This window comes from Meriones unguiculatus, chromosome 14 (assembly GCF_030254825.1).
Source record: "Meriones unguiculatus strain TT.TT164.6M chromosome 14, Bangor_MerUng_6.1, whole genome shotgun sequence".
NCBI classification, from domain to species: domain Eukaryota; kingdom Metazoa; phylum Chordata; class Mammalia; order Rodentia; family Muridae; genus Meriones; species Meriones unguiculatus.
Window position 1 is genome coordinate 51850433 of NC_083361.1, and position 12766 is coordinate 51863198.

The 12766-nt window shown below is 39.6% G+C and overlaps 1 protein-coding gene across 1 annotated transcript in view; it reads right to left on the reverse strand.

The window, feature by feature from the left end:
* The window catches only part of LOC110561495 (neuronal acetylcholine receptor subunit alpha-7), a 142422-nt gene that overhangs the window by 55049 nt on the left and 74607 nt on the right, over positions 1-12766 (reverse strand). The window contains exon 4 of the mRNA XM_021657944.2: positions 12568-12677. Coding sequence (XP_021513619.1) covers positions 12568-12677 — 110 coding nt within the window. The remainder of the gene's footprint in view (positions 1-12567; positions 12678-12766) is intronic.

Below are 12766 nucleotides of genomic sequence, written 5' to 3' on the forward strand. Positions count from 1 at the left end.
TATTGGGTAATAGTTTAAAAACCTATATTCCATTAAGTTAAAAAAAACTAATAAATGGATAAATTTACAAATTCAACTGAACTATCAAGGTTAATGACGAGGATATCAACAACATAAACAGATAAGTAGCAGATAAGGAAGCTGAAACAGTAATAACATTTTCTGACCTAAATAAATAGATAAATAAATAAACAATCAAACAAACAAACAGAAAAAAAAAACAGGTCCAGATGGATTCATAGCAGAATTTTCCAAAGAAAGTCTACAATCAATAGTTCTTAAGTTACTCCCTCAAAAAAGGAAGAAAGAAAAAGAAAAAGAAAGAAACTGAAGGCAAAGAACTAAGCCCTTTTTATGAAGCCAGTATTTAGTACCTATTATATTTGGTATCTAACATCAAACCCAGGTAAAAAAAAAAAACCACAACAAAAAATAAAATGACAGGCCAATATCCATGATGAATACAGACATAAAATTATTAACAAAATCCTTGCAAATCAAATACAAGTATATAGTTTAAAAATCATCCACCATGATAATGTTGGCTTTATCCAAGAGATGTGGGTATTGGTCAACATATACAGGTCAGTAAATTTAATACACCATATAAATAGACTTAAAGAAAAAAATCACATGATCATTTCAATAGATGCAGAAGAAGCCTTCGCCACAATCCAATATGGCTTCAAGATAACAGACCGAGAACTGGGGGAAACATATCTCAATGTAAGCTACATTTGAAAAACCCACAGCCAACATCATCCTAACAGAAAGAAAAATGACTCAATCCCAGTGAAATCAGAAATGAGACAGGGCTGTTCACAATCTGCACTCCAATCCAATATGGTGACTGAAAGAAGCCCTAGATAGATTAGTAAGACACAAGGAAAAAAAAAAAAAAAAAAACTAAAGGATAGAAAAAGGAAAAGTTAGCCCTTATTGGTATAAAATATAATATTCTATATAAGATGCCAAAAGTGATATCAAAAAAACTTTTAAAATATAATCAACATAATTATGTGAAAGAGAAAAAAGTTCTATATAAATGATAAACACTTTAAGAAAATTAGTAGTGTATAAAACCAGTATCCTTTCTAAATATGAATAAAAAGCATGCTGAGCAAAACATTGTGGAAACACTCTTATTCACAATAGATTCAACACACACACACATACACACACACCAGAAAAAGCCTTAAAAAAGGGAAAGTGCTTTTACAATAAAAGCTAAATCTTTGAAGAAAGATAATGAGGAAGAACCAGAGATGAAAAGAATTATCTTGCCTATGCATGAGTAGAATTAACATTGAAAAAGTAACCATCCTACCAAAAGAAGTTTATAGATTTAATGTAATGCCAACCAAAACCCTAATGACATTGATCATAGAGATAGAAAAGAACTATCCTAAAATACATATTTTCATACAAAGCCTTTATTACACTGAGATATGTTCTCTTCAGTCTTACATGCTCTGGGACTTTTTTCATGAAGCCATCCTTAAATTCATAAGAAAACACAAGAAACCTGGAAAAGCCAAAGCAATCCTAAGCAGAAAAAAAATTGCTGGAAAGACTGGCATACCAGTTTCAAGTTATATTTCGGAGCTACAGAAATACAAACAGTGGTGCTAGCCAGAACCAGATTTGTAGACCAGTGGAACAAAATAGAAGACCCAAGTATAAGTGCACCTAACTGTAGCCACCTTTGACACAGATGATAAAAACACATTTTCATCAAACAGTGCTAGAAAAACTGGATATCTACATGTAGAAGAATGAACTTAGATACATATCTATCATCCTTCACAAAAACAGCACTAAATACATCAAAGACCTCAGTGTGAAACCTGAAGTGCTCAAACTGATAGAAGAAAACACAGGCAGTATCTTACACGATAGAGGTATAGGAAACGACTTTCTAAATAGAATTTCGTTTTGTCTAGAAATCATGACCAATGATTGACAAATGGAACCTCATAAAGCTTAAAAGAAATTGAAACTAACAAACAAAACCATTTACAGGAAAGAAAAAAAATCAATGGAGTGAAGAAGCCCACATGTTGTGACAGAATCTTTGTTGGTCATACATGTAAAGGCATATCTAGAATATATGAAGAACTCAAGAATCAAAGAATCAAGAAAAGAACTTACACATTCAAAAATGGGTTATGAATCTGAATAGAGAGTTCTCAGAAAAAAAGGAGAAAAATGGCTAAGAAATACCTTTAAAATTATTTACTATTTTTAGATATTAGAGAAATACAAATAAAACTACTCTGAGATTTCATTTTCTCCAATCAGACTGGCTAAGCTTAAGAAAACAACTGACAGAAAATGCTGCCAAAGATGTAGAGAAGGGAAAAATCTTCATTTACTGTTGAGAGGACTGCAACTTGGTAGAGACACTATATTTTTGTAAATAAATAGATATATTTATTAATTTATATACTATGTATTATTTGTATACATATACACTATAAATATATCATCTTAATTTGTTCCTCCTACTGGTCTATTTCTCAAAACTCTAAATTTCTACCATGAAAAGTACATATATTATATTTACATACATCAATTATTATTGTCTTGAATTGCCCAAATTCAGTCTAAACACAAAGAAAAATGTTGTATCCATAACAAAGGTTTTCTAGCTGCTACTATGAGAGTCTATAAACATCAAGAACAATGTCATAAAAAAAATCAGATTAGACCCTTTCGTGGCTTCACCAAACTGTTGTCTCTGATTTGTCACCTTTTTATTTATTTATTTTCCTTTTTGACAGATGTCTATAGAAGCTCCCCATATTAGCCTAGCTCAGCTCCTTAATTTATTCATTAGGATAATGAATAAATTATTCACCAATGCCTGAATATCTATTTATTAAGAGCTAAAAAATATTTCACAAAATCTCCAAAAGGGTATTTGTTGGTCTTACAGGAGCCACTTTCCTAACCCAAAATGATCAAGACCAAGTGTGCTCACAGGCTGTCAATCAGAAAAAAGGCACAGTTATCTATGAAAAGGTTTCCAATTTGAAAAATACCTCCATCCAGATTGCTTGTAGGCAAATTTATAGGGCATTTTCTTTTTTTCTTTTTTATTATTATCATTTATTACAATGGCCCCCTCTCTTTACTCCTCCCAATCTCACCCTCCCTCCCTCTTCTCCCTCTAGTCCACTGATAGGGGAGGTCCTCCTCCCCTTCTATTTGACTCTAGCCTATCAGGTCTTATCAAGACTGGCTGCATTGTCTTTCTCTGTGGCCTGGCAAGGCTGCACCCCCCAGGGGGAGGTGATCAGAGAGCCTGCCACTGAGCTCATGTCAGAGAAACCCCCTGCTCCTCTTACTAGGTACTGCACTTGGAAACTGAGTCTATGGGCTACCTCTGAGCCAGGATTTTAGGTCCTCTCCACGCATTGTCATTGGTTGGGGTAGCATTCTTTTCAGGGGCCCCAGGGCTCAGTTTTTATGGCTCTGTTGGTCTCCTTTTGGAGCTCCTATCCTCTCCAGGTCTTTCTATCTACCCCTTCTTTCATAGATTTCCTGCACTCTGCCCAAAGTTTGGCCATGAGTCTCAGCCTCTGCTTCAATACCTATAACAGTAGGGTCTTTCAGAGGCTGTCTGTGGTAGGCTGGTGGAGCTTAGTGTAAAAAATTTGGAAAAGACTAAAAGTAGATTGACCATACGACCCAGCTATACCACTCTTTGGCACATACCCAAAGGACTCAATATCCTACTCTAGATATACTTCCTCAGCCGTGTCCACTGCCACTCAATTCACAATATATAGAAAATGGAAAATAGCTAACTGTATGAAACACACCACAGGACAGAAACAACAGCTTGTAGCATCTCTGATTATGTAGCTGAGGTCATAAGGTGGGGTGAGCCTGTTCTCTCTGAAGCTGCATCCCTGTGTGGCCCAAAGATCCCTACACCTTCTCTGTGAGTAACTGATGCACAGATAGCTTACTGAGGGGCGTGGCAATGTGTACAAGCTCTCAGAGCAGGTTTGGGAAAAAGGTTAACTGCTCTTGGCTCTCCTACACTATTCACCCCTCTTTTCTTAGGCAGCTCATGATGTTATTAACACTCCTCACTGGATTCCTGTCTAACATATTATACAGAGTTCATAATCTTGCTACTGTGTCCAAAGCTCACCCCCAAAAGCTACATGGTTGGGTATGACCGTTTATGGCTTACGGGGTACAGAGTTGTATGGAGGATTCCATGCACTGGCCTGATACCACATCTAAGACAGCCTTATCTTGGCATCAAGGATGCAAAGGAATCCCAAGAAAATATGAGCAGTGGCTTCCTCACTGTTGGAAACTCCACTCAGATTCTCACAGGGCAATTAGAACTTTTCATTCCAAGTTCTATTACAGGAATGCTCCTGCAGTAGTTCACTAGGGATTGGGTCAAAAACAAATTGGACATCTGATACTGAGCAAGACTCATAAAGTGACAGTTGTGCAAATCCCACAGCAGCCCAGGAAGGGTCTAGATTCCCTTCCACAGCCAGATGAGAATGAGAAGGCAGAGAGAGGCAGTGTGGATATTTCACAGCAGCTCAGAAACAAAGAAATACTCCTTTTCTAGAACGAGAAGACTGAGGCAGGCAGAACTCTACAGGGAAGGTGTGACGGTGCTGACAGCTCAAAAGAGGAAAGAGCGAACATTACCCTTTTTAATTTCAATTTTGACCTGACACATCATTACACATTTGATACAACCATATACATTTATGAAGTACCATGTAATATGACGATACACATAAACACTATATAATTTTTAAAATTGGAGTAAGCACTGTTATCATCTCAACATTTCTAACTTTGTGGTGAAAACAGCTATAATATTTTCTTCCAAATTTCCCGAAATGTACATCCCTCTGCTATAGTTTGAATATGAATGCCCCACACCCACCATCCCATTAGTTAAAGTTGTGTGGATATGTGTGTGGTGGTTTGAGTGAGAATGCTTGGTTCCTAGTTTTTGTTTTGGGAAGAATAAAGAGGGATGCACTTGTTGGAGAAGGTGTGGTTGGCTTTGAAATTTCATAAAGGAAGCCATTCCCAGTTTACCTTTCCTTTCTGCATTGTAGTTATGTCTCAAGATGTGAATTCTTAGCCCCTGCTCAAGTACCATGCCTGCTGGCTTGTTGCCGTGCTTGGACGTGGACTCTAACCCTTTGTAACTGTGAGTCCCAAATATATTTTGTAAGTTGTCTTGGTCATGGTGTCTTATCACAACAATAGAAAAGTAACAATAGAAAAATTTGTTAAAATGAGAAAAAAATAACTAAGCAGATATATTATTATAATCAATACTCACCCTACTATGCAACTTGACTTATACAAATTTAAAACCCAGGAGTTCTAAAACTTTACATGCACTAAAACATGTACTTTACAGACAAGATCAGAGGCATGAAAAGTAGTAAATCAGATGATAAAATTAAAAACAATTAGCTGTGTGAGTAAAGGCAAGGGGCCAAGCATCTCTGCATACCAGTTTCCACTCTTGAGAAATGTAGATGAACATGTGAATTTCATGGTCTAGGAATGAAAAAAAAAGCCCTGCACCAAGAAAGTGCCTAGTAGACAGGACTTAGATACAATGTGTTAAAGCAACATGACAGCTACTTGAGCTCAGCTGACACTACAGTAACTTTTTTAGAAGGTGCAAAATGGGAAAGGCAGTGATAAAAGTCAGCTAATGACAGCTAGTTCCTGTGGTGTACACAGCAGCAAGCAGTCTGCATTAGCTGGGCTCACAGAGCCATGCAGTAATGCCACTAACATATATTCATTTTCCCCAAGTTCCAGAGAGTCTAGAGCAAATAACAGAAGTAATATAGGCTCACTGCCATAAGTAGGGTGTGTTTACAGTGCAGATGAACACAGAGTAACTTTTGGGCTAGGTCACCTGATGGCTACCAGTTGGGTGCAAGATGGAAGAAAACTATGAAAAAGCACCTGTAAATGTTTCAGATCAAAAGAGAAATGAAATAGAAATTCCATAAAAAGATCTGCCTCCCCTGGGTACCCATTTTCCACCCTGTCCCTAACTCTCTCTCTCTCTCTCTCTCTCTCTCTCTCTCTCTCTCTGTCTCTCCTCAGTTTTTGATTTTATGCTACCATCCAATTCTTTTAGCCATACAGCCCTTTTATAATAGATCCAAGAACCATGTTCTTGTCTCAGGGTCATAAAAATTGATACACGTTTTCAAAAAATGATGACATTTGCACAAATATAAATGGGACATTTGTCAAAGAGGACATTTAAGTCATTCGTTGACTAGGAAACATAAAGGCACAGAAAACAATTCTGAGGTGTATGCAGAAAGAGACACATGCACAGCCATCCGGGAAGACTTACAGGACCTGTGAAAAGAGGAACTCACCCACCATACAGAATCCATATGCTTTCCCATGGACTACTCATTTACTTTGCTATCAGTTTTCCAGAACTTCCAGAGTTGGCAGCATTCAGACAGCAACAGTTATAGTCCACTACAGAAGCAGATAGCCAGCTGTTGCAGGGAGCATGCCAAGCTGAGCTGTCAGTAGACCCTGGGTATCTCAGCTCCCTTGTGTATCTCATCTCTCAGTCACTATTCCCCTCCTTGACACCATAGGACATGCTATTCTGTGAAAGTCTCCCCCTGCATCTGACTCCACCCACACTGTCCCTTTCCCTGCTGGTTTTCTGAGAGCACCTACAATCTGTCACATGCTCTCTACCTTTCTCAAGGGACTTGATCTGGTTTGACAAGGCTGAATCGTCAGTTCATCACACAATGTGTAATGGCAGTGTAGAGCCTTCATTCAATATTGGCTGAATGAGTCAACAAATGAAAAGCAAACAGCACCAGCATCCAGGAGAATCCATGATGGGCCCTTTGGAAGATGAACGTGGAAGTGCAAACATAGATTGGCTAGTTCCTCTCATTTCTGTAAAACATGCCACTGCTTCCCAACCTATACAGTTTAGAAAGAACACCCGCCATTAGATGGGGATATTTGATAATGCAGATACCCATAATACCATAATGCTAATGCCTCCTGCTCAAAGCCACAATGGCAAAACTGTTCTCCAAGAGATTTCTGCTGCATCCTACAACTATCTTGATAACTACTGAGACACCACACCCGACTGAAGGGCTTTGTTAACTATTGGACCAGTTCTGTTTCCAGATTCTATGATTTACGAGGTGTTAATTCTCTAAACACTAATTGGTTCCTCCCTGAGATCACCTTTCACTCATGAGCCCACGTGGAACCTCTGTGAACACATTCCAGCCCATGATGGAACAGGTATCACATAAGATACAGAGCTTACAGCTCAGATACAGATACAGAGCTCCCTGGACTTCCAGTTCTCTCTGCTACCTCCCTTCTGCTTTACCTACCTGAGAACACGTAACAAACCCATACCCTAAGAAGCCTTCTAACCATTTCTGATGTTTCATTCTGCTGCTGTAATGCCCACTGGAAGCCAAGCTTAGGTCCATACCCATGCTGGGGGAAGGAAAGGGGAGACTGGACTTTGAGGGTAGAATTTGGGAAACAACAATGACAACTGTTTTTCCTACATCAAAGGTCTTGACAGCTGGCTCTTTAGAGGCTTTCTGGTCCATGTATGGGGGTAAGCTATCCAAAGGTTCCAGGGAGCTAGCAGCTTTGTACAAACCTTAGCCCTAGCTGTCCCAGAACAGTATGAGATGACCACATGGCACTTCCTAGCAGGCAAGGCCCAGCAATTCGCTTTTCACCATGTATTCCTCACATTTGCCCTCCTACCCAGTACTTCTTGGCATCATTTCTCAAATAAACCACATGTACTAATATTGCAGCCTTGAGTTCATTCTAGAAGAATCTAAGGCTCTTCAGGGGAGTAAACAACCAGTTCCAATAATGTGTCATTCACTAGCACTATGAGAAACTGTAACAGGTTGGAGCACACAGTTATCTCCACAGGTTTGCCATTAACCAAGTGGTCCCAGGAACATAGAAAGAAAAATACTTGCCTACAGATGTGCGAACATAACCCCACACAATCTCTGAAAGATATGCCTGAACACCAGTGCCGCTCTTGAAATCTGAGCTACCAAACATATCTTTAAGTTGTATTCATTAAAATTTCCCATTATTACTGAAATTTTCTTTTCCTAGGTAATTAAAAAAAATCTTAGGGAGGCTGGGACAGTTGTTTGTGCTTGCATGGGGCAGGGGCCACCTCTATGTCACAATACAGAATTCTCTTGTGTGAGGTGACTGCTAACAACAGCAAGGCATTTAACTCCATCCAAAAAGGAGAAACCATGACAAGCCATCTGTAATTGTTACTCATTTTGAGCTAGATTGTGTTCAGAAAAATCCTTGAACTGACATCTCTAAGGGAAGCAGAATAAAGTGATAGAGAAACTACTGGAGTCAGCACCGGGCGACTTATTAACGCCCATCCTCTCCTCACAGCAGTCCAGCTGGATGGGAGCACATCAGAGCTTCCCCATCCACCAAGAAACATGCATCAGCCCATTCTAGAAAAGGCGCAGAAATAGCTCCTTTGGAGTAAACCAGCCTCTTAAGCATGGGAAACTGCATTAGACCTCAAAATTATAGTGTTACACACATGGACTCAGGCACCAAACAGGAACAAGAAATTTGCTATGGTTGTGAAACATCTCCAGATGCTCCAACGTTAGCTCCAAGAATGATGGCATCTTAACCTCTCTCTTTGGGAACGGCCCCTACATCTTCATCCATGTCTAAATGGAACACAGTATGTCTATAGGCAGAACAAAGTATTCTGAGTGCCTGAAACAGACAAAAAGAATTAAGTTTACTTCTCTCAAAATCACCCAGTATAAAATACCAAAAGGTCAGTATTTTACTGAAGACAAGTTTGTGTTTGCTATCTCTAGTATTGATTTTTCAAGTCTTTCACTTTTTTTTTCTGGTTTGCTACTGCTATTTTTTTCCTTTATTTTATCTATCTTTTGCAGTATCTTTCCCTTATTTTATTTATCCTTTTTGCAATACACACACACACACGTATGTATGAATTGAGGGTAGTATACATGCCACATTGCACATGTGAAAAGAAAAGGACACTTATGGAGAACAGACAAGGGAAGTGAAATCAGTCCCCTTCTCTTGAACATATGGGAGGAGGAGGCAGATGGTGAGCTCAGGTATAGCTATCACATACCAAATTTTAAAAAATTGGTAAAACTCTGTAAGTTTTATTGAAGATCTGGGGGGCAAAAGAACCAGAGTCCCTGTCTGAGTGGCTGCTATAAAACTTCTGTCTTATATGCACGACACCTCTCACTGACTTCTTTTTTTTTATTTTATTTTTATTTTTATTAATTATACTTTATTCACTTTGTATCATCCCCATAAATCCCTCCTTTCTCCCCTCCTGATCTCACCCTCCCACCCCCTTCATTATGCATGCCCTTCCCCAAGTCCACTGATAGAGGAGGTCTTCTTTTCCTTCCTTCTGATCTTAGTCTATCAGATCTCATCAGGAGTGGCTGCATTGTCTTCTTCTGTGGCCCGGTAAGGCTGCTCCTCCTCAGGGGGAGCTGATCAAAGAGCAGGCCAATCAGATTATGTCAGAGACAGTCCCTCTTCCCATTACTATGGAACCCACTTGGACACTAAACTGCTATGGGCTATATCTGACTTGTTACGGTATTCCCAGCCACCAAGCAGGGGACACCTGGACTTGTGGGAAAGGACATAGGAATAAAACTGAGGTGGTGTGGACCTCAGCCCACACAAAATCCTGAGCCATGGCTGCCATTCCCTGCCAGCTGCCCAGGCTAGTAGTGTGCTACTCAGTCCCAGTAACTGCAGTATTCCAATGCTACATGGAACAGACATCCAAAGCATCAAGCCACGCAGTTTGCAGTAGGTTTTTGTTTGTTTGTTTGTCTTGTACCAATAGGAAAATGACACAAGTCTCTGACTAGCTTAAATAAATGTCTGTATAATCTGTGTACTTTCCCTTCAGCTTATGTGGGTATAAAAGCCAGATTTCTAGCAGCTGATTCATCACAGAACTTGCACATCACACTACATTAGTGACTTTGGTATTGGAGTGGCCCAAAGATCTGAAACAACTTAAGGAAGGAGCTACTTCTTTTGGCTCACCATTTCAGAAGGTTCAGTTCATGGCTGTTTGGGTCTAAGAGACTGAACAGAACACATTGGCTTCAGGAGCTTCTGGCAGAGCACAGCTCTTCATGTTTTAGGAGACCAGTAAGCAAAGACAATGGACAGTGTGAAGGATCCTCCTCACACTGACATATTTCTTCCAGTGGGGTCCACTTCCCAAAGTTTCCAGAATTTCCCATAACAGCACTACCAACTGTAGAATAAGCTTTCAAAATATGAGCCTGCGTTAGAGACTTCAGATTCAAACAATCACATTAATTGCTTAGAAAAACGAAAGCAAAAATTAAGGTGTCCCCTCTGAGCTCCATGAGGGACACTGATATGTTTAACAGGCATGTGGAGAAAATAACAGGGAAGCAGCTTCGATTATGTTTGTGTTCTGTAGGGCACACATTCCTAGAGCCTGGTGCCATATGTCAGGTAGAAGCTGCTCTGCCTGTGATCCTTGAAATTAATTATATAAAATAATTAGTAACTCTCAATTACCCAGAAGTTTGGGATCATCAAACACTTCATGTTTTAAAGCTAACATCCTTATACACAACCGTAAAACCATAGCTCATTGCCTCTTTATTGAGATTCTACTGTATTAGAAAACATATTCATACTTTCATATAAAACTCACCAGGAACTATAAAACACAGTTTTAATTGATAGATGACATCATCTATCAACACCCACTTATAAATACACAGCTGCCTCTGAATGTTGGCACTGAATGGCCTCCTTCTGCCTAGGACCCTAGTAGGTATGCTGTATGCACTACAGAAGTTTTCTTTAAAATTCTAAATTGTTTACCCACACATTTTTACGTTGAAATTCTAAGCCCTACTACCTGGAAATATGACTGTACTGTATTTAGATACAGGTCCAGAAAGAGTTAGGTATGGTGTTGCATAATTGGAATCCCAGCATTTAAAAAACGTGGAGGAAGGAAGGTAACAAATTCTAGGCTAGCTTTCACTATTTAACAAGAGCCTAACACACACACACACACACACACACACACACACAGTATTCAAAGTTAATGAGGTCATTAGTTCACCTTGACTAGTGTTTTGACAAGACATTAGGACACAAGCAGGAGACCATGTATAGAAATAGCAAGAAGGCTGACACTTAGAACCCCAGTAGAAAGATTCAGAAGCCAAGCCTGTTTATACCTTCAGCCCAGTCATCTGTCCTCCAGAACCATGAACACACAATGTCTGCTGTTTAAGACAGTGACCCATGGTGCTATTTCACAGCAGAACTGGAATATCAGCGCAGTCTCCAGGAAATGACCCAAAGCTCAGCTGCTTCACCCACTCAGTAAAGGACCACTCATTCCGACTGGACATCCCACAAGCTCAGTTATCTGAACTTTCTTTTAGAAGCAAATGAGGAGGATGTTTTCTTTTAGCGGCACATTCAGCAATTCAAGGGAAAGGTAGAAAGCAATTAAGTGCAAATACGGGAAATTGAACTGCCTAGGCTTTTGAAAATAGCAAGTACAAGTAGAACATATCAGCCTCCCGGAGGCTTCTCTGAGGCATTACTGAGCAGTAGTGGACAGTCACAGTGTTCTAAGTCAGGAACGTCTGGGTTTTTCTCTTTACAAAGACACAATGATCTTTAGGAACCTTCCCCTCTACATGACATCATACTGGCCATCCTGTTTAGAATAAAGATGATCAAAGTTGTCTTACTAGGCTACACAACCATTACAAGGAATTTTACTATTTCGAAAACTTAAACCTGTCTAGAGATTGCTTTTTGGTCATCATTTGCAAATCACATTGTCTTGAATTACAAATAAATCCTTTATTTTTTGCCCCTAAGATAAAAATCATGACTGCCATCAACATTACCTGCCTCTTAGAGATCTTCCTCAGTCTATACACATGCTTCTGAGAGAAGGATGTTCTGTAGGGACTCAACCAAAATGCAACAGATAGCCAGTGCAAAGTGGGGATCAAATCAGATGAGAACTTAGGCCTAAACTGTAGTCTCCAGTACAAATATTCTATCCAGCACCTTCTGCTGTAGATTTTACTGGCTGCCATTCAGAGACAGCAAAGGCACTGCTTTAAGAATGCTTTATGTTCCTGTAAATGGAGAACAATCTCATGTATCTATAGAGCAGTCCCTTGGATAGGGGACCTGTGGCAGCAGGTGGGGCAATGTGAACTTACATGCAAATACAGCGAATACCAGCAGAGGGACAGACAGGGCAGCCTCCCAGAGACCTGCCCCCTTGGAAAGTCTCACAAGGACCAATGGCTCCAAATTAAAGATAACACAGACAGCTTTTCTGCAAAATACCCAAATACACTTTGTTGCTACATGCACGCAAGTGAAGATCATTTCCCATCTGTCAGATGTGCTTACCTGTTATAGAGGAGAATGTCTGGTTTCCAAATCTGGCCATCCGGGAAACGAACGTTCTTTACGCCGGGGTACTCAGACATGTTCCACTGCAAATAGTGATCTGTCCAAGACTGACAAAGAGGGAACATTAGCAGCGTTTTCTTCCCTGGTTTACTTCTATTTCTCGTAAGAAATTATTAGGAAAGTTTAAAGCCAGAAA